Source organism: Plecotus auritus (genome assembly GCF_963455305.1).
Source record: "Plecotus auritus genome assembly, chromosome: 9".
In the NCBI taxonomy this organism is placed as follows: domain Eukaryota; kingdom Metazoa; phylum Chordata; class Mammalia; order Chiroptera; family Vespertilionidae; genus Plecotus; species Plecotus auritus.
This window is the reverse complement of record NC_137783.1, coordinates 70,287,238-70,309,900: the sequence shown is the minus strand read 5'-3', so window position 1 is coordinate 70,309,900 and position 22,663 is coordinate 70,287,238. Positions and strand designations below refer to the sequence as shown.

General features: G+C 62.2%; 1 protein-coding gene across 1 annotated transcript in view; it reads right to left on the bottom strand.

Annotated features, from left to right (window-relative positions):
* Positions 1-3,889: 3,889 nt before the first annotated feature.
* The window catches only part of LOC308233555 (uncharacterized protein), a 50,288-nt gene continuing 31,514 nt past the window's right edge, over positions 3,890-22,663 (bottom strand). Inside the window, exons 6-13 of the mRNA XM_080640578.1 lie at positions 22,188-22,237; positions 13,831-13,903; positions 12,941-13,062; positions 6,271-6,309; positions 6,020-6,094; positions 4,503-4,539; positions 4,322-4,352; positions 3,890-4,052 (exon numbers count right to left, since the gene is read on the bottom strand). Of these exons, the coding sequence (XP_080496704.1) occupies positions 4,328-4,352; positions 4,503-4,539; positions 6,020-6,094; positions 6,271-6,309; positions 12,941-13,062; positions 13,831-13,903; positions 22,188-22,237 (421 nt within the window). The 3' untranslated portion in view covers positions 3,890-4,052; positions 4,322-4,327. The remainder of the gene's footprint in view (positions 4,053-4,321; positions 4,353-4,502; positions 4,540-6,019; positions 6,095-6,270; positions 6,310-12,940; positions 13,063-13,830; positions 13,904-22,187; positions 22,238-22,663) is intronic.

Genomic DNA, 22,663 nt, shown 5'->3' with positions numbered 1-22,663 from the left:
GCCGCAGCCCCAGGGCCAGAGCGGAGCTGCCGTCCAGGCTGGGAACTGCCACCCCACAGCCTGTGCCAGGGCCTGGCAGGGTGACGCTCACCCTGCCTCCTATGTCGCCTCCCAACCCCCGTGTGTCTGCTAGGCTAAAGCGGCACCATGTCCCGGTTCTAACGGATCTCTTCCCAGGCCCTCTGTCACTCCTCCAGCAACAACGGAGGGCCCCTGTCTGGGAGGCTCCATCTGCCACCAGCGGGTAGGAGCCGAGGCTGAGCACAGCTCTCCCAAAGGCTGGGCCCTGCGCCCAGCTCTCCCAGCCCGGCTGGCTCTGCCCTGCCTTCCCAAGGCCCCAGAGAGGGGCTGCCAGGCCCTGGATCGAGGCCCAGGCCAAGGACTCCCCACGACGGCAGGACAGGCTGGGTGGCCCTGTCCTTTGCCTCGTCCCCTGGCCAGGCAAGGACTGGGTCTGGCTGAATCACATGCAGCTCAGCTGCCTGGGCCGAAGGTCAACAGGGAGACGGTCCATCTCTCCAGCAGCAGCCGCCACCCGGGGCCCAGGAGTGAGGGGGTGCAGGACACATCTGAGGGGAGACTCAGCACCCCCCTGTCCTGGACCCCCCTTCATCACAGCCCCGCCCCGACCCTCCACTGTCTGCTCAGGGAGCCCACTCCTGAGCAGCGGTAGGACCAGGGGAGCGGTAGGGCCAGGGGAGATGCCCAGGGTGTGTTTTGGGGGGCCTCCTTCTTGCTCAGCTGGGGGAAGTTGAGATTGCTTGCAGGGTCTCCCCAAGGTCCCGAAGTTTAGAAAAACCAAAGGCTTGTGCCAGGGGCGCCCTCCCTCCGGAAAAGATGTCAACGCCTGTGGGGTCAGAAGTCATCCATCCCAGTCCACCCTTCTGGTTCCCCAAGGGTAACCCAGTACCCGGAGAAAGCCCCCCCACCCCCGGCCACCAGGCCGGGGGGCCCGTCAGGCCCAGAGAGGGAACCTTCTCCCCAGGCTCCTTCTCTGCCCTCCCCACCCCACATGTGTGAGTGCCCATTCATTAAAGGGTGCAGAGGGGTTGAGACTGGGCAGTAGACAGGGGTGTGGGCTGATGGGCTCACAGTGCCTGCTCCTTGCCCACCCTGGGTCTGTACCTGCTCCTCCACAGTGCAGTGAGGAGAGGCCGGGGTGGGGCAGGCTCAGAGGGGCCCCAGGCCCCGTGTCCAAGGCCACCCCAGGCCTCTGGGTCCAGAAAACACTCCCTGGAGGTGGGAGGGAGCAGAGGGGAGGAGTTCTGGGGCAGGGGGGCTGCCTGCTCCTCCCCTACACAGCAGGTCCAGCTGAGCTCTCCGGGACCTCCCAGCCCCCACTCCTAGGTCTGGCCACCACTCTCCTCAGGCCCCGCCTCGGCCCTGCCCACCTACCAGGCCAGTGATTTCCCACTAAGTTCACCTGGGGGGGTTCCAAACCCCCAGGCCCCAAACATTGAGTCAGACTCTGCAGCTGCGTCAAGAAGGCCCCTCCCCCTCCCCCTGCACCACACAATGTCCCAGCCTGAGGGCTGTGTCCTCAGGTCCTGCTCCTGATGCTGAGGAACTCAGACTGCTGGTTGGAGGCTGTGGGTCCCCAGCCCTGAGGAAGGTGCAGACCTCCTCGCTCCCCACTTCCCAGAACAAGCGAGGGCTCAGGACCCCGGCCTAGAATCACCCCACAGGAGAGTGTGGTGCCCCTGAGAGGTGCAAGGGAAGGAGGCGAGCTCAGCGCTCTCTCAGGAACCTGGCCTCCTGGCAAACCATTCTGGGGGCCCCTCCTCCCTGCAAAGGCCCTCACGCCCAGCCCTAAGCAAGAGGGTGCAAAACCCAGGTTTGAAGAGTTCCAGTAGGACACGCGCCCCCTCTGGTGGTGAGGATGGGACTGCAGGCCCTCAGACAGGCCTTTTCTGTCGCTGTTGTGATGGAGAGAAATGCATCCAATCGCTTCTCGGGCTGGGCTACTCCGTGATTCCATTTGCATGGATTGTGGAAGGTCCCCAAAGGAAACGAGAGTCTACGTAGCTCCCGTCCACGAGACCTTCATGGGAAGGGAAGGGCCCAGGCCGGGAGCGGGTCCAGGTCGGCAGGATGCCACTGGGTCCCTGGCTCTAGCACAGCCGCTCTCCAGAGCACCTGCAGCTTGTCGGGCGCCAGCCTGAGGGGTCCCAGCCCAGTGGACAGTCCGCAGGCCTGGAGGTGCTGGGTGTCTGGTGGCTGAGCAGCACCCCAGGTCCTCCAGCCGATACCCTGGTCCCCACAACGCCTCGGGTTCCCTGGGATGGAGGGTTTGCAGCAGCGACAGAGAGGGGCCGTCTCCCTCCAGCGCAGCCGGCAGACGCGGGGCCTGTGTGCAAACACTCCCTTCACGCTGCTGCGTTCTCCCCGGTGGCCACGGGCCTCTTCCTGTGGGTGCTGCTGCTCATCCAAGAAGCTGCAGGAGCCCCTGAAAGCCTGCAGGGGACCCGCCCCTTTCCTGTCCCCGTCCCTCACTGCCATGGACAGCCCACATGTGTGCCCATCTCGTGGATAAGAATACTGAGTTCTATGCAGGGCTTGGCCCGTCACATTTTATTTGTCACCAGTGCGCCCCATGCAGGGCACATTCTGAGGAGCGAGGCTCTCCTTTACTCTCTGAAGGATGGTCTGCGTCTTAAGGGGGTTCTGTGTGGGCTGTGGTCTGGGTCCTGGGGCAGCGGGTAAGACAGAGAGCTCCATTCTCACGTGGAATGGTGTCTCACCCTGCCTCTGCTCCCCAAACCACCCTGCTCATTTTATTTTATTTTTAAATATATTTTCATTAATTTCAGAGAGGAGGGGAGAGGAAGACAGAAATAGAAACATCAGTGATGAGAGAGAGTCATTGATCGGCTGCCTCCTGCACGCCCCCTACTGGGGATCAAGCCTGCCACCCGAGCATGTGCCCTGACCGGGAACTGAACTGTGACCTCCTGGTTCATAGGTCGACGCTCAACCACTGAGCCACTCCAGCCAGGCCCCCCGGTCACTTTAAACTCCGCACACTTGCTACTGACGTAGCTTCCCGGCCAGTCCTCCCCTCCCTGCCTTGGAGGCCTGCAGACCCAAACGGGGAAACTGGACACCAGGACCCGCCATCCCTCTAGCCCCCTGAAGGCCTCCGTGGGGAAGGCAGGGAGAGGGCAGACACTGCCCACGGGGAGCCTGTGGCACTGCAGGGCCCACAGGCATTAGGAAGTGGGTGTGGTGGGAGGGCCAGCCTGACCACCTTGGGCAGAAGCTGTCTTGACCGGGGCCCGCCGGGATAGACAGGGGCTGCAGGAAGTGGTAACAAGACCCCCCTCACTACTCACTCCCTAGCCCCTCGTCCTGGGATCAACCAAACAAGCACCCAAATACAAATACACGGGGGTCAGGGGAAGAGGGGCAGGAGGCCTCGATGAGTCCCCGCACCCAGAACAGAAAAAGCGCGGCTGGGGCTCAGCACCAGGGTCAGAAGGCCGGCAGGGGAGAGCACGTGCTGGGCCGCAGAGCACCGACCTGGCATGTGGGTGCACGTGGGGAGATGGTGCACAGTGTGGCCACCACCTGCTGCACATTGGGCAGCCCAGGCCGGTGCACAGCAGCCTGCAGTGGGTGCCTCCAAGCGGCACCCAGGGCCTGGCCAGCTGCCCTAGCAGCTCTGAGCCTGTGGCCTTTGGACTCCTGGTCCCTCTCGGCCTGGCATTTGGAAGACGGGCTGAGTCCTCGTCCAGCGCATGGTGATTCAGGTCAAGGAGAGGCCTGCAGGCTCTTACGGGCCCGGGCGCCTGAGCCATGAATTAGAAAGCCGGAGACAGGGCTGTATCGCACCCCAACCTGGAGGAGTGAGTCAGGGCGGCTAAGGGAGAGGCGGGAGCAAGGCAGCAGAAGAAGCCATGTCTGAGCTCTGCTTTATTATTAGGAAGAGGCGGCACTGGGGGGAGGGGGGACCGTCCAAGGTTTCCACAAAGCCTGGTGATCCCTTCAGCCCAAGGGCCTGGCCCCGCCGGGGACAGAGGCCTGCGGTGGTGGTGGTGGTGGCCTGGCCGATTCTGGAAGACAAAGGCAGGGTGTGGGCAGTGACGGGCCAGACCAGGATTTTCCCGTCTTTCCTTATTTCTCTCACCTTTCTCCAGGGCATCTCTGCAGCCCCCCTTGGCCGCACACGCCATGCCAGGCACTTGGCCATCATTTGAAACGCATGATGGGTGCCAGGCTGCCTGGTGGATGAATGGATGCCCTACCACTCTCCCCGCCCAGCCCCAAACTCCTCCTTTCTCCACTGCCACCCGGCCGTGCCCACCCAGCCCTTCCTGCGCACCTGCCATCACAGCTCCTCGTCTGCGCCCGGCCTGGGTGGGGAGGAGAGGAGGCGGGTGAGAGGCCAGTAGGGAAGATGGGAAGTCTAGGGTCCTGAGGTTGGGGACCCTTCCTAAGGGGCCTCAGAGACCTCGGCGGCCCTCCTCGTCCCCGCCCACCTCGGCCATCCTGCAGGCACTCACCGGTGCTTCCTTTGGCCCCCGCAGCGCAGCCTTTTGCCTTAAAGAGAAAAGCGGTCGGTTTCCGTGGGTCCCTCACTTCCAGGAGGCCTCCTCCCCTGGAGACTCATCTCTGGCCGGAACTTCCCTCCCCGCTGCCAGCTGCACAGAGGGCCAGGCCAGGCCCAGGGCAGTCTGTCGGTCAGCGAGCACCGACTCAGTGGGTCCACGGTGGACCTGGGCCCTGGCAATGCCCTCATCCCCGTGCTGGGCACAGAGTAGCTGCTCAGTGGGCCTTGGAGACCGACGGTATGAGTCCACGGTGCTGCCTCCGCGCTGAGAGTTCAGCACCACCCTGTGCCGCCTCCAGGGGCCCAGGGAGCCGGGCGTAGTGTCTGCAGACAGAGCCCGAGGTGGAGAGCGCTGCCCAGGCGCATTAGGTCCCGGGACACCGCCCGTGCCTCTGTCCACTCAGCGCATTTCCGTGTATTTTTCTTCTGGTTGCATCAAAACAAATCAACGCATCCTTCTTGTCCCTGTCCTTGCCATCCCCGGAACCCACGGCCCACGTCGGCCCCTCTGCGTGCCTGCTTCCACCTTAGGGGGCGAGTGGGATCACCCCTACTCCACAGCAGAGCAGCTCTGGCCCCGGGAGCTGGGGTTCCACGTGAACCGGCAGCAGGGCCCCCGACCTCAGCTCCCAGCCACCCAGGCTTCCCAGCAGCAGGTGGGAGTGGGTGCAGGGTAGGCACCCCTGGGTGCAGCTGAACCAGCTCTGCTCTGAGCAGCTGGGAGCCCGTGGGGTGAGCCTACTTTCTCATCTGAAGAATGGGGACAGGCGTGGCCAGGGATGCTGAGAAGAGTAAATGGGCTGGAGGTTGCTCAGGCCAAGAACGTGCCGGATCTGAGGGTGTGAGTGTCCGGTAGAGGCTAGCAGAGGGAACCTCCCTTCCCTACCCTCCTCCATTTATGGGGGACCTTCCCAGCATCAGAGGGAGCCAGTAGCCCATCCTGGCAGCTCCTGGGTGCCCTAGAGGGTGCACTTTATTTCATTTTTTCTTTTTCTATATCTTTTTATTTCAGAGAGGAAGGGAGAGGGGGAGAGAGAGAGAAACATCAATGATGAGAGAGAACCATTGATCAGCTGCCTCCTGCACACCCCCTACTGGGGATCGAGCTCACAACCTGGGCATGTGCCCTGACCGGAATCGAACCTTGACCTCCCGGTTCCTAGGTTGACACTCGACCACTGGCCCACACCAGCTGGGTTAGGGTGCACTTTAGAAAGATGGAACCTCCTCTGTGTGGTCCAAGGACCAAGCAGGGAGACACCCCAAGATGCCTCCCTGCATCAGGGCGTTGCTGGGTCCCCACATCCAGCCCGGGGCAGGGAGAAGAGAGGAATGGAGGGGAGGGGAAAGAAAGGGGAGACTCATTCCTCCCCCAGGGCCTGCACAGGGGAGAGGGGTCCCCCCACCGGGAGGCAGGGATTCAGGAAGGATGTGCCCCCTGCCCCCCTAATATGAGGCAGCCCCACTTACTGAGGATGATGATGAGCCCCACCACGAAGGCCAGGCCGGCAAAGATCAGGCCCCCTTTGCGGACGGCCTCATAGTCTGGAGACGGAGAGGCAGGGAGGGTGGGTTACAGGTAACCTTTCCTGTAGCCCAACTGACAGACCCCTTACCCGTACCTGGGGAAGGTGGGGTCACAGCCCGGGCCGGGGAGGGCTGGGCACCCAGTGGGGGAGCAGGCGGCAGCTCAGGGCCTGCAGAAGGGGCACCAGGCTTACCGTAGTGGAACGGGTCCACGTCCCCCCCAGGGCTGCCACCTGGAGAGACAGGGGGAGGGCAGGTCATGACGTGAGGTGTTCTAGCCACAGACACGTGGGGCTCTGTCCCCTGCCCCACACTCCCAGAGCCCAGTGGGCAAGAGTGGGCTGGTGAGGGGAGTCCCCTGGGAGAGGAAGCTGGCAGTGCGTGAACACCTCTGCCCAGGGCTGCCTCGGAAGGACGCGGCCAGCCCCAGCCGGGGACCAAACGCTGAGCAGCCACGCGCCCGGCCTGGCGCTGGGAGGGCCGCCTCCCTCCTGTACCAAAAGCAGGAAAAGGCCGCGAAGACGCCTCCCACTGGACTCCCTGTGGCCTCCCGAATAAGACTCATCCCCGCAAGGGGCTTTGCGACGCCTGCGAGGCGGACCGACAGATGGACAGAAGGGGGAGGGAGCTGAAGCCCAGTTGGGAGACTCATCTAAAATCCCAGGAAGGCGGGAGGCAGGACGGTCCTGAACCAGGCTTCTAGATGCTTCTCTCTGAGCTGCTCTCAGTGGGGAGCAGGCTAGTTGAAGAGACATTGCCACACGGTGCCCCATGCGCCAGGCCGCCCCATCCTCAGGAGCCGCGGGCACTGATGGTCCAGCAGCCACGGGGAGGGTGCGGCTTGGAGGGGCCGCGCATCTCACCCCTCAGGCAGCCGTGAGGGGCAGCCCTGGGGTTGGAACCCAGAAAGTAGGTGTGAGGATGGAGGGACTTCAGCCTCTTGCTGGGCTGCCTCTCAGAGAGTTGGAAGGAAGGAGACCTGGAGGCCACGCTGCTGGGCAGCCCCGCCTCCTGCTGCCTCACCCTGGCCTCAGCCCTGGTACCCACCTGGCACAGAAGTGCCCGCAGCCTTGCCCTCGGCCCTGGAACTGGACGCACTCGTCCTTGGGGACCTGGAGGGCAGCCAGAGCTCCCCGCCATGGGGAGGCCCCTCTCCTGCCCTCTTTGAACCCCTCCTTGGCACAAGGGAAGTGGTGCCCGAGGTGGAAGGGGAGAGCAGGTTGGCACCTCCTGGGCTGTGCTGAGCTGTGCCCTGGAGGCCGCAGGGCTGGCGACCCAGCTGTCCTGACACAAGCTCCCTTGGCCTGAGTGAGCAGCTGGGAGGGCCAGCCTGGGCCTGGCTGCCGCCAGAGGCCGAGGGGAGGCAGCGGGGCCGGGCCATCCCCACACAGAGGCCTGGAGGCTGTCCGAGTTCAGGTCTCGTCCAAGGTCCCATGGGAGTTAGTGTCAAAGGCCTGCCTACAGGGGCCCCTCACCACACAGGGGCCCACCTCCTCCTGAGTGTCCGAGAAGCCCCCAAAGTCAGCAAAGGCCCCTGTTGGCATCCAGGCTGAGTCCCCTCCATGACGGCAACCCTCTGGGGCTGGGCCCTTTATTGGGGCCTCGCCAAAGCCCAGGGAGGCTGCTGCCCCCCATCACCCCCACCCTGAACTGCCGACTGACTGAGCCCAGGCAGTCGGGAAACGAGGAACCAGGACAGGCACCCATGCCCAGGCCCACGCTGGCACCCCCTGGGGCCCGAGGTTCTGCATTCAAGCTGTGGTGAAGGCAGGATCCTTTTAAAAGCAAATTTCCTTCCATAGGAGGCAGCTCTGGGGAGGGAGGGCACTGTGTGGGGAGGCAGAGGCCAGCAGGGGACACGTGGGAGCCGGCTCCCCCTCCAGACGTGGTCCCAGCGAGGCCGCCAGTGTCCCCATGCATCTGGTCTGCACACACTCACCCTCAGCTGTGGACACCCCTGCCATTGCCCGTAGACTGGACTGGATCCCGCTGCCTCTGCCCACCGCCTCTGCCCGGAGATTGCCGGGCGGCCGCGGGGTGGCCGGGATGAGGTGGGGGCATTAAACATTAACAGTGCCAGCTAATGTTTACCCGGGACCCAGAGAGCCTGGTGTGGACAGGGGGCTCCGCTGGGGCGTGAGGAGGTGCCTGGCAGGCAGGGCAGGAACTGGCTGGGGTTCCAGACCCTCCCCACGGAAATTTCCAGAGCACGGGTGGGCCAGGAGGGTGGGCCAGGGTGCTCCTCCCCATGCCGGGCCTGAGGAATTTCAAACTGTTCAGTGTGTGCTGTCCCCAGGGGCAGGGCAGGCCCGCGGAGGCCCCACCCTGCAGCTACCCCTGAACCTAGTAGTGGAGGTCCCTGTCTCAGCTGAGTTTCACCAGGTACTCACTCTGCAGGGCGGTCCCCTCCCACCTCCAGGCCCCCTGCGCCCTCCAGACATGGCACACCCCCAGGCCTTTGCTGCTTCCCTCTCTCATCCCCTCCCCCCAGCTGCACCCAGCTGCTCACACCTCCTCAGAGAGCTCAGCCTAGCCCCGCCACTGCACTTCCCTTTCCAGCCACTAGGGGCGGTTGGCATCCAGGTTCCAAGGTTGCAAAGGAGGACCCACAAGAGGGGGCCAAGCTCACACAGGGCAAAGGCCCTGCTTTTACAATGTACGATGCAGGCTCCTGACTGGTGCTTTGTCTTATTTCCCCATTTCCCAGGGGAGTTGCATGTGGCCCAGAGAGGTCAGGGCTCTGTCCCAAGGTTGCACAGCCATGAGGGGGAGGGGGAGAGGACAGCCAGGCGCTGGGCTGTAGGTCAGGTGCTTTCCCATGCCTCTGATACCGCCCCCCTCCGCTGTGGCCTCCTTTACCTCGGGGACCCTGGCGCTGGGCAACCCATAGGTGCTCAGCTTCCTGGCTGGGTGAGTTCTAGTCCATTGAATTGGCCTCCAAAAAAAAAAGCTGATGCTCAATAGCACCAAGGCCAGGGGTTCGTGCAGGGGGAGGCTCGTCACTGCAGGGGGACCCTCCTTGAGCAGTGGTTGGGGTCAAGGGGTGAGTTCAGGGCCTCTGCCATGTGACTGAGCTCTCTGTGCCTCAGTCCCCTGCTGTGAGGTGAGGTGGGGTGCCCCCCTCACAGGGCATAGGGCTGGGGTGCGGTGTCGTCATGGCCACTGGCTGTGTTGACGGAGGAATCATTGCACCTGTAACTTTGTGTGGAGCGTCAGCTGTTGGATGCAGAAACCACCCTCCAATGAGAAAGAGATGGGCCCTGCAGCCGGGAGCCAGGCCCACTCAGCTCCCCTTGGCATTCGGGGCTGTGGCCTGGCCAGTCACACTCGCATGCACTGACCCCGGAGGCCAGGCGTGCTCCTTCTACAGATAAACAAGCTGAATCTGTGCTCCCCACAGGACCCCTGGAGGTGCCTGGGGTGGTCATGGTGCCACTGGGTGTGCCGGGAAGACTGGGCACAGGAGGCCGAGGGGCTTGTCTGAAAACCCCCTCAGAGGCCACACCAGGGCTGGACACCCAGGCTCCGAGGCTGTGCCCGCAGCGCCTGCACTCTCCCCAGGGCACCGCTGTCCTCAGTGCACGCTCTCTCGGCATCTTGGCATCTGTTTATGTTGCAAGCCATCCTGAGTCTTTCTGGAATAATAGGGGATACAAGCACAGGTGGAAAGATGGATAAATGGATGGATGGATAGATAGATAGATAGATAGATAGATAGATAGATAGATAGATGATAGATATTTAGGTGAATAGATAGGTGATAGATGATAGATGACAGATAGATGATAGACAGATAGAGAGACAGGCAGGTGGTCATAGACGAAAGAGGACTAGGAGAGCGCGCTGATACTGCATTTTTGAACTCTGTGTGCAAGGCCCTGTGCTAAGCTTTACAAAACCCTCATCATGTAACCCTCACGGTGCTGCAAGTGAGGAAGGCGCTCACCCACTGGGGTGCGATTTTAATTAACTTCCCAGCAAGTATGGGAGAAGTGGAAAAGCCAAGATCTGAACCCAGCAGCCTGGCCTCCGAGTTCCTGCAAACGGACGGACGGATGGACAGACACAGAAAAGGAGGCTTTGGGTGGTCGGCTCGCCAGCACTTCAGCTCAGAGCGGGGACGGCAGTGAGCCCAGGCCTCGGCACACTCAGCACCGAGAGGGCCTCCCTTGCTCCTGCCCGGCCCCTCTGGGAGGTCAGGAGGTGCACACCTGGGTCGGAGTCTGGGAGGGGGAGGGACTTAGGGGCTTAGGGGACTCACCCAGGTACCACCTGCCCATGGCGGAGCTGCTGTGTCCCTGTGGGAGAGCCAGGAGTGCCTGTGGCTGAGGGCCTGGGCGTCCCTCCCTCCACACCACAGCCACCCGCGAGGAGGAAGAAACGAGCCAGGAGGAGGGGCTGGCCAGGCAGCCTCACCTGTGCCAGCATGCCGAGCGGGCGCGTGAGGCCCAGGAGCCACGTGAGGGCCAAGGAGGGGGGAGCTGGGAGCACTGCAAGGCACACCGCAGCCCACATGGCCCTCCGCCCAGGCCCCGGCCACATCCAGACCCTCCAGGCTGCCAGGTGCCCGCCAAGGTCATAGGGACCTAGCAGGGTGACGGCTGAGGCTGGGCCGCTGGTGGCTGAGGGGGACGCTCAGGGGCATTTGGGGGGCCCTGAGCCTTTATTCAGCTGTACCTCATTCCTCCAGCCTGGTCGGCCTTTGCCCTGATAGCCCTACCCCAAGGCCCCATCTGTAGCCACGAGTCCCTGGATATGGGACAGCAGCCTGGGAGCCGCCCTGGGGGCAACAGGTGCTCTTGGGGGCCCCAGCAGCCACTGAGGTGATTCCCGCAGGAGGAGGGGCTGCTGGGCTGTTGTCCCGAGGGTCCTGCCCCCTCAGGTGCCCCCCACGGGGTCCTCGGGGACCACAGTAGGTGTGATGTCAGGCCTGCACCCCAAAGCCGCTTGGAGACACCAGCAGCCCTGTGAGGCCTCCAGGACTGCAGCTGGTGGGGGGCATGGCCGGCAGCCGGTTCCGAACGAGGGGCAGGCATGGGGGCTGCATCCCAGGGGCAGGCGTGGGGGCTGCGTCCCAGGGGCAGGCGTGGGGGCAGGACCAGCAGGGGCGGTCCCCACAGGCTCAGCCTATCCCGTCCCCTGGCTGCTGGCTGGGCAGCACCTCATGGCTGCCTGCTTGGGCCCCAGCACAGAGGCTGAAGAGCAGGGCCGGGAAGGTGCTGCTGTGACCCAGCCTCTGACCTGTGACCACGCACCTCTCTGTCCCTCCTCAGCCACACTCCCCCCGAGAGGACCCAGGTGCCCACAGGGAGCAGCGGGACCTCCGTGGGAGTGGAGAGAGCTGGCCAGCGGGGCTTCACCTAGTGACCAGGCTCTGACCCGGGCCCCACCAGGCAGCCCTGACCCAGGTGCCTTGCGACTCTTTCTACGGCCTGGCAGACGGGGCAAACCTGCCCAGGGCAGGGCCGCTGACATGACCAGGCCGTGCCACGTTCCCAGGAGGAACTCTGAGCACCCAGGCAGCCCAAAGCGACCGAGTGGAAAGTGCCCACGCTGGGCCCTTGTGGGGGTTCCTAACCCTTGGGGTTAGATGGTACTTCAGGTTACCTGTGCAACACATCAGTGGTCCAGAGAAGTGGGCATTTCAGCCAGTCTCCCCCCACCCCTGCCCCCGGTGCTCCCTGCAGACCTCCCCCAGGAGGAAGCAGCTCCATCTCACCTGGAGACCTTGGGCCACGGGCCGATTGCTTCGGGAGGACCTGCAAGGCCATCGCCTGGCACTGTACCATGAAGGGGCTCACTCTCCGCTCAGACCCTCCTAGGGCTGCGGTTAGGCCCAGCCCTTCCTGCGTCTCACAGAACCTCCATGTGGCCCTGCGACCTCTCGGCAGTCACCGGCTTCCTGTGCGCTCCAGCCCGCTGTTCTCCGGGAGGCCTCTGCCTGCTGCTCTCTCAGGACCTTTGCACTGGCCATCCCGCAGGGAACGCCCTCCGCAGAGCGGCTCGGCCAACCCACTTCCTTCACAGGCCCCGCAGGCCCCGCCTCTCACCCCTCTGCAGGGCTCAGACCTCCGTCGCTGTCTTTTCCTCAGTCACACTTACTGTACCTGACCAAGTACCTGTCCTCCTTCTTTTGTTTCCCTCTCTTTTGACTGAAATGTGAGCTCCCGGAGCCCAAGGATTTTTGTTTCCTGTGTTCATTCCTCGACCCCCCGGCCCCCGCCCCAGAACGGGGCCAGGCACACAGTGCCTCCCCCCCGCCCCGCTCCCCGTTTTGTGAAATGAATGAATAAGTTCCAGAGGTAAAATGACTTACTTGCCTGGGGGCCCAGGCGCACCCCAAACTTGCAGCCTCTTCCCAGGAATCGCTGGCCCTGTAGCAGGCAGCGAGGTCTGATGGCTCCCACAGAGAGTTCCCCAGCCCTTCTTGGGGGTTCGCCTTCCCTGCCCTCCTCACGCGGCCCTCGGGCTTCCCCGGGGCCCTGCGCGGTTTTCACAAAAGAATTCATTTGTCCTTTCCAGGGAGGCTGGCAGGTGCAGGAGGTCCCACCCACTCACCTTGCTCACACCCAGCCTCCCCCGGGCTCTGCCCTGTCCCCATACCCCGCGGACTGAAGTGCTTGCTCAGGTTCTGGCTGACACTGGTGACAGGAAGCCCTTCTCTCCGAGGGAACCCTGGTTCCTTTAACCCGAGGCCCAGGATCCCCGGAGAGCAGCAGGGGAGCGGCAGCGTCGGGGGGAGGGACAAGCATCCTCCTGGTCTCACATGCCGAGGCCAGGCACCCCCTGACAGCCCGCACCGGCCCCTTCCCCATGGCTGTGGCCTGGTCTCCCTCGTCTACAGAATGAGGCGGCGGCACCTACCTCTCAGACCCGCTGTAGGATTGAGAGGACGTCGATGCGCGGCCAGAAGGTCCCGGTGAGCCAAAACCATCGTCCTCTCCTGAGCTGCTTCCAGAGCAAGGACACTCGCCACAGCTCCTTCCCTGGAGGGTCACCCCTGCCCATGGCCATTCCAGCAAGACCCCCAGGCACCTGCCCTCCCTGACCCTCAGCGTGGTCCCCACAGCCTTCCCCACCGGGCACCCTGACCCGCCTCTCCTCCTAGACCCCACGCAGCATGGATGTTCCCTGTTGGGTCTGGCCTCACTCTCTGTTCTCCCACTTTCCCAGGGTGGGCCCGACGGGGTGGGAGCGCTACCCTGCTGCCCAGAAAGGCTACAGAGGGGATAGCAGCCCTGCACCCCTCCCTCTGATTGTTCCAAGCTGAAGCCACTGCCACCAGGGGTCAGGGAGTCTGTGAGGAGTAGGAGAGGCAGCCCCACCTCCCCTGTCAACACGGCCATCCCCTTGGGACAGTGCCCCCAGCGCCGCCTGTCCCCCATCCCTCCCAAGCAGGCCTCCATTGGTCCTGGCCTCCATCTTGTGGGGCAGCAGCCGGGGCGCCCTGCTGGTTCGGCGGGGCAGAGAGGGGCCCCCCAGAACAGCAGCTGGGCTCTGTCTGCCTGGAGCTCAAACAGCGAGGCACAGCCCTCCCCACCAACCTCCCTGCTGGGGCTTCTCAGCTCCGCCAGCCACACGGGGCTGCAGGGAGCGCGCCCAGGCTCCAGGCCCCAGCCATCGCCCCACATGTGGCTCACAGCTGTACAGAGGCCCCAGAAAGCCCCACTCCCTGCTCAGGTCTCCATGGCACAGCGGCCATCGGCAGGGAGGTGGCGCCTCCCAGGCCCCATCTATGCTACCAGAAGCCTGACCCCCAGGGAGCGCCAGCTCCTGCCTCCTGCTGTGGCCACAGAGCCAGGGTCACCGGGGTCTTATAAGGCGGGCCTGGGAGGAGGTGGCCGAGGGTCCGTTCCCTAAGTGCTGGCATTGAGATGGCCAAGCGGGGGCACCGAGGTCCTGGGAGCTGCCAAGGGCGATGTACTTGGAATCAAGGTGACTGTGTCCTCTGCTCCCTGGGCGGGGGGGGGGGGGCGGGGGGGGGGGCCGGGGCCTGGGACCTGCCTGACCCCTCCCGCTGCGAACCCTGGAGAGACGCGCATTCCTGACTTGTCCCAGCCCACGCCTGGGCCTCACCGCAGAGGCTGTTTCACCCCCGCTGCCTCCTTCCCTGCCCCTGACCACGTCCCTCCTCGTCTCTGACAGGCAGCTGCAGGCTCACCGCCACCTCCAGGAAGGTGGCAGGAGCCACGCCACTCCCAGCCCCGCCCTGTCCTCGGCTCAGCAAACACCTCTGTCGCTGATTCCACAGGCTGCTGGTGATCCGGCCTCTGTGCGGACTCAGCACGGTGTCTGGTCACTGTGGTCTCGTGTCTGCTGCCACTCTCCTCACTAACAGGTGCACCCACCTCAAGGCTCCAATCGTTCCTGAGAGCCTGGGCCTTCCTTGGCTCCCTGCCCCGACAGCCCAGCCCAGCAGGTTCTGGGACACCTGCGTGACCCCGCGTGACCCTGCTTGACCAGGGAAGCTGCAGGGGGACACGGACAAGTCAGAACTTGAAGCCTGGTCAGGCAGACAGAGGGAATCTGCTATTAAAGCAAGAAGACAAGGAAATGGATGGCAGTATTCATGTTAATAACACGTCTTCACATAGAATCTTCTAAGTGTCTTTATGTCCACCAGTCTCATTGACCTTGGGAGGTCACAGGAAGGGTATTGCTGAGCCCATTGCACCGTTGGGGAGACTGAGGCTTTGGTGGCCCAGCATACCCTCTGGCTTGGAAGGGCTTCATTCTGCAGAGAAGGAAATGGGCAGAGATGCTAGGCTGTGCCCAAGCTCATGCAGCTGGAGGCAAGGGGGGACCTGAGAGAATGAGTATGCCCGAGACTCCTGCCCCACCAGCCACCCCCATCCTGGCTCAGAGGGGCCCGTACCCCAACAGCCCGTGCTACCCGTGACCTTCAGAACATCCCATGGCAGCACCACCTGAGGCTTCCATTGCCACCTTGGCAGGCGCCCCACCATTACACAACCAGGCACGGGCTGGGGCTGGCTCCGTAAAATCAACAGCTCATGCTGGAGCGGCTGCTTCGGCCCCTGGGGGTCAGCGTGACAGCAATGAATCACACTAATGCTGAGAGGTGACCATGCTTCCTCTTCGTGGCCTGGAGACAGGTATTTCCAAAGCTCTCCCCTGGTCCAGCAAAGGCGCCTGACTCTCTCTCCCCCTTCCCTCCGTCCCTCCCCAGGTGAGGCAGAGCAGCCAAGGACAAGGTGGGGTGAACCAGACCCAGCTGGACAGCCCTCCCTCAGCAGCTCTACTCGCCCCCCTGCCTGCATGACCCTGGGGAGGGCAGGCCTTCCCTCAGAGGGCGGGAGGAGCCCGTAACCTTGGGTGTGCTTCACCAGCATCCCTCTCACCCCCGCCCTCCCTGCAACTTGCTCTCTGCCTCTCTTTCAAGAACAACTTGGCCAGGTCCAACCCACAACCTGGAAAACAACTGGAGTGGTGGGGGGGCCGGAAGGCAGCGTGACCTGGTTTGATGTGGTGTTAAGTAACACAAACACCTCCACGCAAATAGACTTCAAAATCTGTAGAGTGGACCTCATGGGGGCGTCGCTGAGGCGGAAGGTGCAGGACCCCGAGGTCACTGTCACTAGCAGACTCAGCTATGGCGCCGCAGGGCAGCTCTCCCACGCAGTCTGCATCAACCAGGTTACAGAGAGGAGTCGTGCGCCTACCGGGCTGAGTGCACAGACATGGGTGCGGCAGGAGAAAGACACGTTAACCAGCTCCGTGCAGGGATCCTGGATTCTCCTTCCCAGGCCCTGCCGTGCTGGGCCACAGAGGGAGAAGGCTGACCCGCAGGCGAAGGGGCGGGTTCTCCCAGTTTGGGCTTGAACACTTTGTCACCTGGGTAGTTTCTCAGTGTCCATTTTGCCTGGAGGACCCCACTAGCTGCTCACTTTCCTGTAGCTCAAACACCTCCTGGGGTGGGACTCACTCTGGTTTGGGGTCATAACACCTGTGTGGACGAAGGACTCCTTCCCACAAGCCAAGTCCTGCCACCTCTCACGCCAACCTGGCGGGCCAGTGCCCTTCTCCGCAGCGCAGAGCGGCACTGGCCTGGGCTGGGCCTCGGCTAGGCCCCAGCAGTGCGGACTGGGGCAGACCATCTGGGAAGTAGATGGCATCGCCTAGGGTTGAGTTCTGAATGTTGCTACCTGGAGTCCTCCACCCAGAGTTCAGCACAGCCAGTGCCTGGAACATGTTTGCTGCTTTCATTCATCACTAGAGGCCCGATGCACAGAATTCGTGCGAGAGGAGGCCTTCCATCCCCCAGCTGCTGGCACCAGCTTCCCTCTCGCACCCGGGACCCGGGCTTCCCTTGCAGCCCCAGCTTCATCTGGAAGGACGTCCAGTCTAATTAGCATATTATGCTTTTATTATTACTAGAGGTCTGGTGCACGAAATTTGTGCGGGGGGAGGGGGAACCCTTCAGCCCGGCCTGTACCCTCTCCAGTCTGGGACCCCTTGAACATCCCTCTCCAAATCCCGGACCACTGGCTCTTAACTGCTGGCCTGCCTGCCTGCCTGATCGCCCCTAACCCCTCTGCCTGCCTGCCTGATCGCCCCTAACCGCCTCTGCCTCGGCTCCCAGCCTAAGCCGCAGTCTGGCCTCCCTCTGCTGGAGGTGATCTGGCAGATCAGGGGAAGGCGCTGCCCCATCACCCTGCTGCTGCTGCCACTGGTGGCTACCATGGCTGCCTGAGCCTGGGGCTGGCCCTGGGCAGCAGCAGCCGCCATCCACGGCTTGCCTGAGCCTCAGGCAGCCCCTGTGGCTTTGTCCGGATGGACATCTGGAAGACGTCAGCCCTAATTAGCATATTACCCTTTTATTAGTATAGATAGTTATCACCATGGTTATTATTTTGATGACCAGTCTCTGACCTTTATGTGTGGTTTCCAGGCTACTCACTGCCACACAACCCTCCCCAGAGCAGCCTCGCCCCAGGGGTGGTCTCTCCCCTGGGTCTGGACAGCACACACACACACACACACACACACACACACACACACTCACTCCCCGGGCAGGGAGCCCAGCCACGCGTGTGCTGTGCAGAGCCTTGGAGACAGACTGTGTCCCTGGATCCGTCACGGGTTTTTCAGCGAGAATCCCCCCTCCCTGCTTCCCTGGAGAGCATGTTGGGCACCAGGAGACAAGTGGCTGCGTGGAGCCAGGCAGAGCCAGGCAAAGTGTCCGTACGTGCCAGAAAGGAGCAGGCTCTGCCGTCAGTGTCGTTACTGGAAAGCCAGCGCCTCCCTCCTGGACGTCCTTCCGCTTGTTTGTACAGGTGAGCCTCCTCTTTGTGGGTGTGGGAGATGCCCAGTCTTTGTGACCCTGGCCTCTGCAGACCTCCTGGGGCTGAGCACAGCCAGGCCTGTGAACCCCGACCCTGTGCTCCCCAAATGGGCGTGAGCTGGGTTCACAATGGTGAACTTGACCTCAACTACACAACTACAAACCTCAGTCTCTTCAAAGCCCTGTAAACGGGGAGGGGGGGGGGGGAGGGAGCGCCTAGAGACCGTGCAGAGGCAGCACAGAGGTGGGGCAGGGAGGCGGGCAGGGAGTGGCTGGGGCCCCCATGCCCAGTCCCTCAGGACCTGTAATGCTGAAGCTCTGAACTCACAGAACCTACACAGACTCTAGGACCCTTCTGAGTCCCCAAAAAGCCCCAGGCATTCTTACATTAGAGTAAGACGCAGGCCCTGCCCTCCAGACTGTCTCCCGATGAAGACACCCAACATGCAGAAGTGGGAGGTGGGCGCACACGATGACCCCAGGGGCTGCCCCCGCTGTGCATAAGTGGCCAGCAGCACTTTTTACCAAACTGAGTTGGAATGCCTTTGACAGACGCTCTAAGTGCCCTGGGCTACAGCCCCATCTGTGATGTCACCACAGCTGGTTCAGACATCCTCTGCCTGCTCTATGCGGCTCAGAGTGTGGGCTGTGCTGTGAAGGGGGCCCAGTGTGACTGGAGCACAGGAAAGAAGAAGCGACTCTCCCTGAAGTCCAGGAAGGCTTCACGGAGGAGGGGGCATTTGGATTGGCAGAAAGAGAAAAGGCTTGGATCATAACCCGAGTGTCACCTGTGCACCTCTTTGTCAAATCCTTTGGTAGTGGCCCCCAAAATGGGCCAAAGGGAGAGGTTAGAACCTTTTGCCCCAGGCCAGGGAGCCCTCAGTTAGGCCAGAGGGCACAGGTCCTCGCCCATGGACTGGGAGGAGGTGGTGGAAATAGGGGGGGAGTAGGAAAGGGGAGAGTGAGGAGGAAGGGGAGCCAGGAGGAGAGGGGGGCAGCGGACATACACAGAGCAGCTGGACCACACGAGCACCACTCAGCCGCCTCCTCAGCCCTCACCGCCTCCCTCTGACCCAGGTGGGGTCCCTTCAGCCCTTCACATGTGAGTCCTTCCCCAGAAAGGAGCGCAGCCCGGCCGCCAGGAAACAAATGGTATTTTATTCCGTGTGGAGAGGACAGATCACAGCAGACAGCAGTCCGTCACACGCTTGCCTCGTTTCCACATTAACATGACGCATGGGAGGAGCAGGGCTGGTTTGGCTTCCCTCTCTTTTTGACCTTTGACCTCTCTGTTTTCCAACAGCCAGGCCACTGCACCCCACACCCTGGCCAGTGACAGGCCGAGGGAGGGTGCAGGCCATCACTGCTCACCTGGCCAACAGGCATGGACAGACGGAGGCCCCTGGCTCTCCCCGCTTCCTCCCGGGAAGCCGGCCCCAATAGAATGGATCGCCTGCCCCAGACCCAACGCAAGGGTGGGGGTCCGAGTCCAGAAGAGCTGGGCTATAAGTCAGAGTCTGGGAAGCGGGGGGGTGGTGGGGCAGGGGTCCAGAGCCCGAATGGTTATTGCTGAGAAGATATGCCAGGGCACATTCCCAGGGCAGAGCCAGGGCCTGCCTGCCTGGCCACTGCATGGGGCGGGGCAGAGGGGACCTGGGGGAATCCCAGGAGAAGATGGCCAGGGGAGGGGGTCGCGGCCTGAAGCACAGCTGGGCTCCTAGCTCCTGGCTGTGAGCCTCCAGTTGCTAAGACACCCTCAGAATAGGTCAGGTCAGGGTGAGTGTGGAAACAAGATTCTTGCAAAATGAGTGGAGAGGCCATGAAGAAAGATCACAAAGCTGATGCACACCATCCCAAGTCCCCATGAGTGGAGACTCCCTCCCAGGCCCCAACCCCTCACCCACCTCTATGAAAGAGAGGGGACTGGTCTCAGGAGCAGAAGGGAGGGGCAGGGGGCACAGGGAGCAGGAGGAGCTGATGGTGACCCAGGAGGTGCGTCCAGGTTCAGGAAACAGAGACAGCCACAGACAAGCAGCCATGAAGACCACAAGGCATCACACGCACACACACACACACAGACACATCATAGGAGTGGACATGCCACGACTGCGTGGGAAGGTGGGTTCAGGCGCGGCACCAAGTGGAGGACTGTTCAGGGGGTGGGGGTGCGGGGAGACGCTGTCCTGGACTTCTCGGGAAAGAGCTGCTGCTGGCGTGGCTGGTTTTCTTAAGCATCGGCATTTGCATCTAAAGGTCCAAGCGGCTGCTTCCAGGTTCTGCAGAGGGAGAGACCTTAAGTTAATGCGAAACCCTGGCTCCTCTCCGAAACCGCCCCGCGCGGGGTGGCTCTGGCTGAGCACCGTGCCGTGCACCGAAAGGTTGCCGGTGGATTCCCGGTTGAGGGACACACCTGGGATGCGGGTTCGGTCCCTGGTCGGGGCACGTACTGTCAGTGTTTCTCTCTCACATAGATGTCTCTCTGTCTCTCTCTCCCTTCCCCTCCCTAGGCATGTCCTCGGGTGAGGATTTTAAAAATAGAAATCTTGCCTGGCCAGCGTGGCTCAGTGGTTGAGCACCGACCTATGAACCAGGAGGTCAAGGTTTGATTACCGGTCAGGGCACATACCTGGGTACAGGCTCAATCCCCATTGTGGGGTGTACAGGAGGCAGCTGGTCAATGATTCTCTCTCATCATTGACATTTCTATCTCTCTCTCCTCCTTTCCTCTCTGAAATCAATAAAACAAAATATAATTTTAAAAAATAAAATAAAAATAGAAATCTCTAACTGCTCATCTCCCCGTAGCAGCCCCTCTCCGCTGCCCCCTAAACGCCCGGGGTGAGACCCATCCTAAGTGTCAGGTTCTGAGTGAAGCAGGAGAACACGCCTGAGATGGGGAGAGATGGAGGCCTGGGAGGGGGGCCTCCAGGGAGGGTCCCCTGGAGGCTGGAGCCTGGCTGACATGGCAACTGTCAAACCCAGAGTCTCCATCCCAGGACACCCCCATGTCACTCACAGCCCTGACCTGGAGAAGGGGCTCTGAGGGAGTCCTCATGAAAAACGCGACACAGAGTCAGCGGCTAGCTCTAGAACTCCCTCCAGCCTCCCCACGCCACACCCCGATGCTGACCACCAGCTGCCGTGATGTGGACAGATGCCAAGTTACCTCCAAGGATGGGCCACAGTCTCCTCCGGCTAGGCTTGGGAACCAGCCCTAGAGCCCCCCTCAGAGCTGAGACCCCGACCCCAGGGGATGCTGGGAGGACGTTCAGCCCCAGGAAGGATGCCACGCTGAGAACTGCACCTGCCCTACGACCCGATATGCTGCGGCACAGGCACTGCACATCCAGAAACCCCGTCTAACGCATGTTAGAGCAACGGCATGTGCCTTATTTTATAAGGAAGAAGGTGAAGAAAAGGCTAAGGGAGCTATGGAGGGCGGATCCCAGCTGAGAGTTCCCTGGGGCCTGGTGTAAAGGCGCAGGAGCATGTGTGGTGACACTGGCACAAAATCCAAGGCCTGGTTAGGCTCCCGCGGTCACTCAGCCGTATGGCCCTCCCTGGCCTCCGCTTCGTCACCTGAGTGGGGGGAGCTGCGCTGTCCCGCTCCTGTGGCTCCAGCGAGGGTGCAGGCGGCATGTGAAGACGGGAAAGCCTCGAGCAGGTATTGCTGCCCTGGTCCCGACAGTAGACAATGGGAAGGACACGCCAAGAACGGACCACACTGGTGTGCTGGGTGCAGGGGTGGCATAGACTATTCTCCTGACTTTTTGAAAATAGATTTTTATTCACTTCACGCCCCACACTGGGGACCGAGCCCGCAACCTGGGCCTGTGCCCTGACGGGAATCGAACAGTGACCATGCCGCCGCCGGGTTATTCTCCTGACTTTGGCGTAGGGTGGGAAAGTTTCATAATAAACTGCTGATTTTAAAAAAACGGCCCGAGGAACTTTCTGAGTCGTCTCTGAGCCGCTATCTTTATGCCACCTGATACTAGAAGCATTTCACAGTGGTCGGCAAACTCGTTAGTCAACAGAGCCAAATATCAACAGTACAACGATTGAAATTTCTTTTGAGAGCCAAATTTTTTAAACTTAAACTTCTTCTAACGCCACTTCTTCAAAATAGACTCGCCCAGGCCGTGGTATTTTGTGGAAGAGCCACACTCAAGGGGCCAAAGAGCCGCATGTGGCTCGCGAGCCGCAGTTTGCCGACCACTGCACAACCAGTCCTCTCCCAAGCCAGGCCCACTCACAGCTCGGGCGGGGCCTGATTAACCTGACCCCGGGCCTGTGTCCGTCTGTCTCACCATCCCTTTCAGACACGAGCCTCCGGAGAGCCCTGCTCACAGTAAAAACTGTCCCCATGGCAACAGCCAGCCAACCCCTCCCCGTAAAGGACAGGGTGGTGACGGAGGGCCCGGCAGATGGCACCTTACCTTCCGCAAGGGCTGCCTCAGTTCTCTGCTTTCTGGGGCTCTGCTGCTGGGAAGGAAACAGACAGACTATAGGAAAGGGGCCCCTCTCCCCAGAGGCCCTGCAGCAGCCTCCACACTGGTGCCGACTCTGGGGGAGCCCGACCCACAGGACAGAGGTGACTGGGGTGGGGCTTCAGGTCAGACAGGTCGGGGGCACATTCCTTAACATTGGATGGGGATGCCCGCCTCACAGGCCGTGGGCACATGCCATGACACGGGGTCTGTGACACACTGTGTCATGCCTGACACTGAGCAGACACCCGCAAACAGCCGATCGGAGGGGGCCTGTCCGGTGGGGTGAGGAGACGGGCAGGCGGCCGGGACATACCGTTCGCAGTGATGAGGTTCTCCACCTGCGCCTCCTCGTCGCCCGGGGCCCTGTAGGGGGACAAGATGCAGCCTCCGTCAGGGCCCAGGGTGAGCCCTGCTCCTTCTGGGGTCAGCACTCCGCCCACATGGGGCTCATGGGGAGGGAGAAGTCGGGGCTGAAGGGGCAGAGCCAGGGGACGCACAGGCACCCTTCAGTGTCGGCCCCCAAGAACTAAGGACTGGGAAGGGGTGACCCAGGGCCCCCAGGGGCTTGGGGTGACCCTGCCACAGACTTTGGGCTTCTGAGGCCCAGTGCTCTCCTGGCCATGGAGGTGGCCAGGACTGTGGTGACGGCAGCCAAGCTCCTACTCAGCTCAGAGAGCCCCAGTGCCCAGCTGGCCTGCGTCACAGAGCCTGAGGGGAGGAGGAGACCGCAAAGAGGCCCGAGGTCTCTGCCCCTTCTCTCGGTCCAGCACCTTCCTGCTCACTCCACCC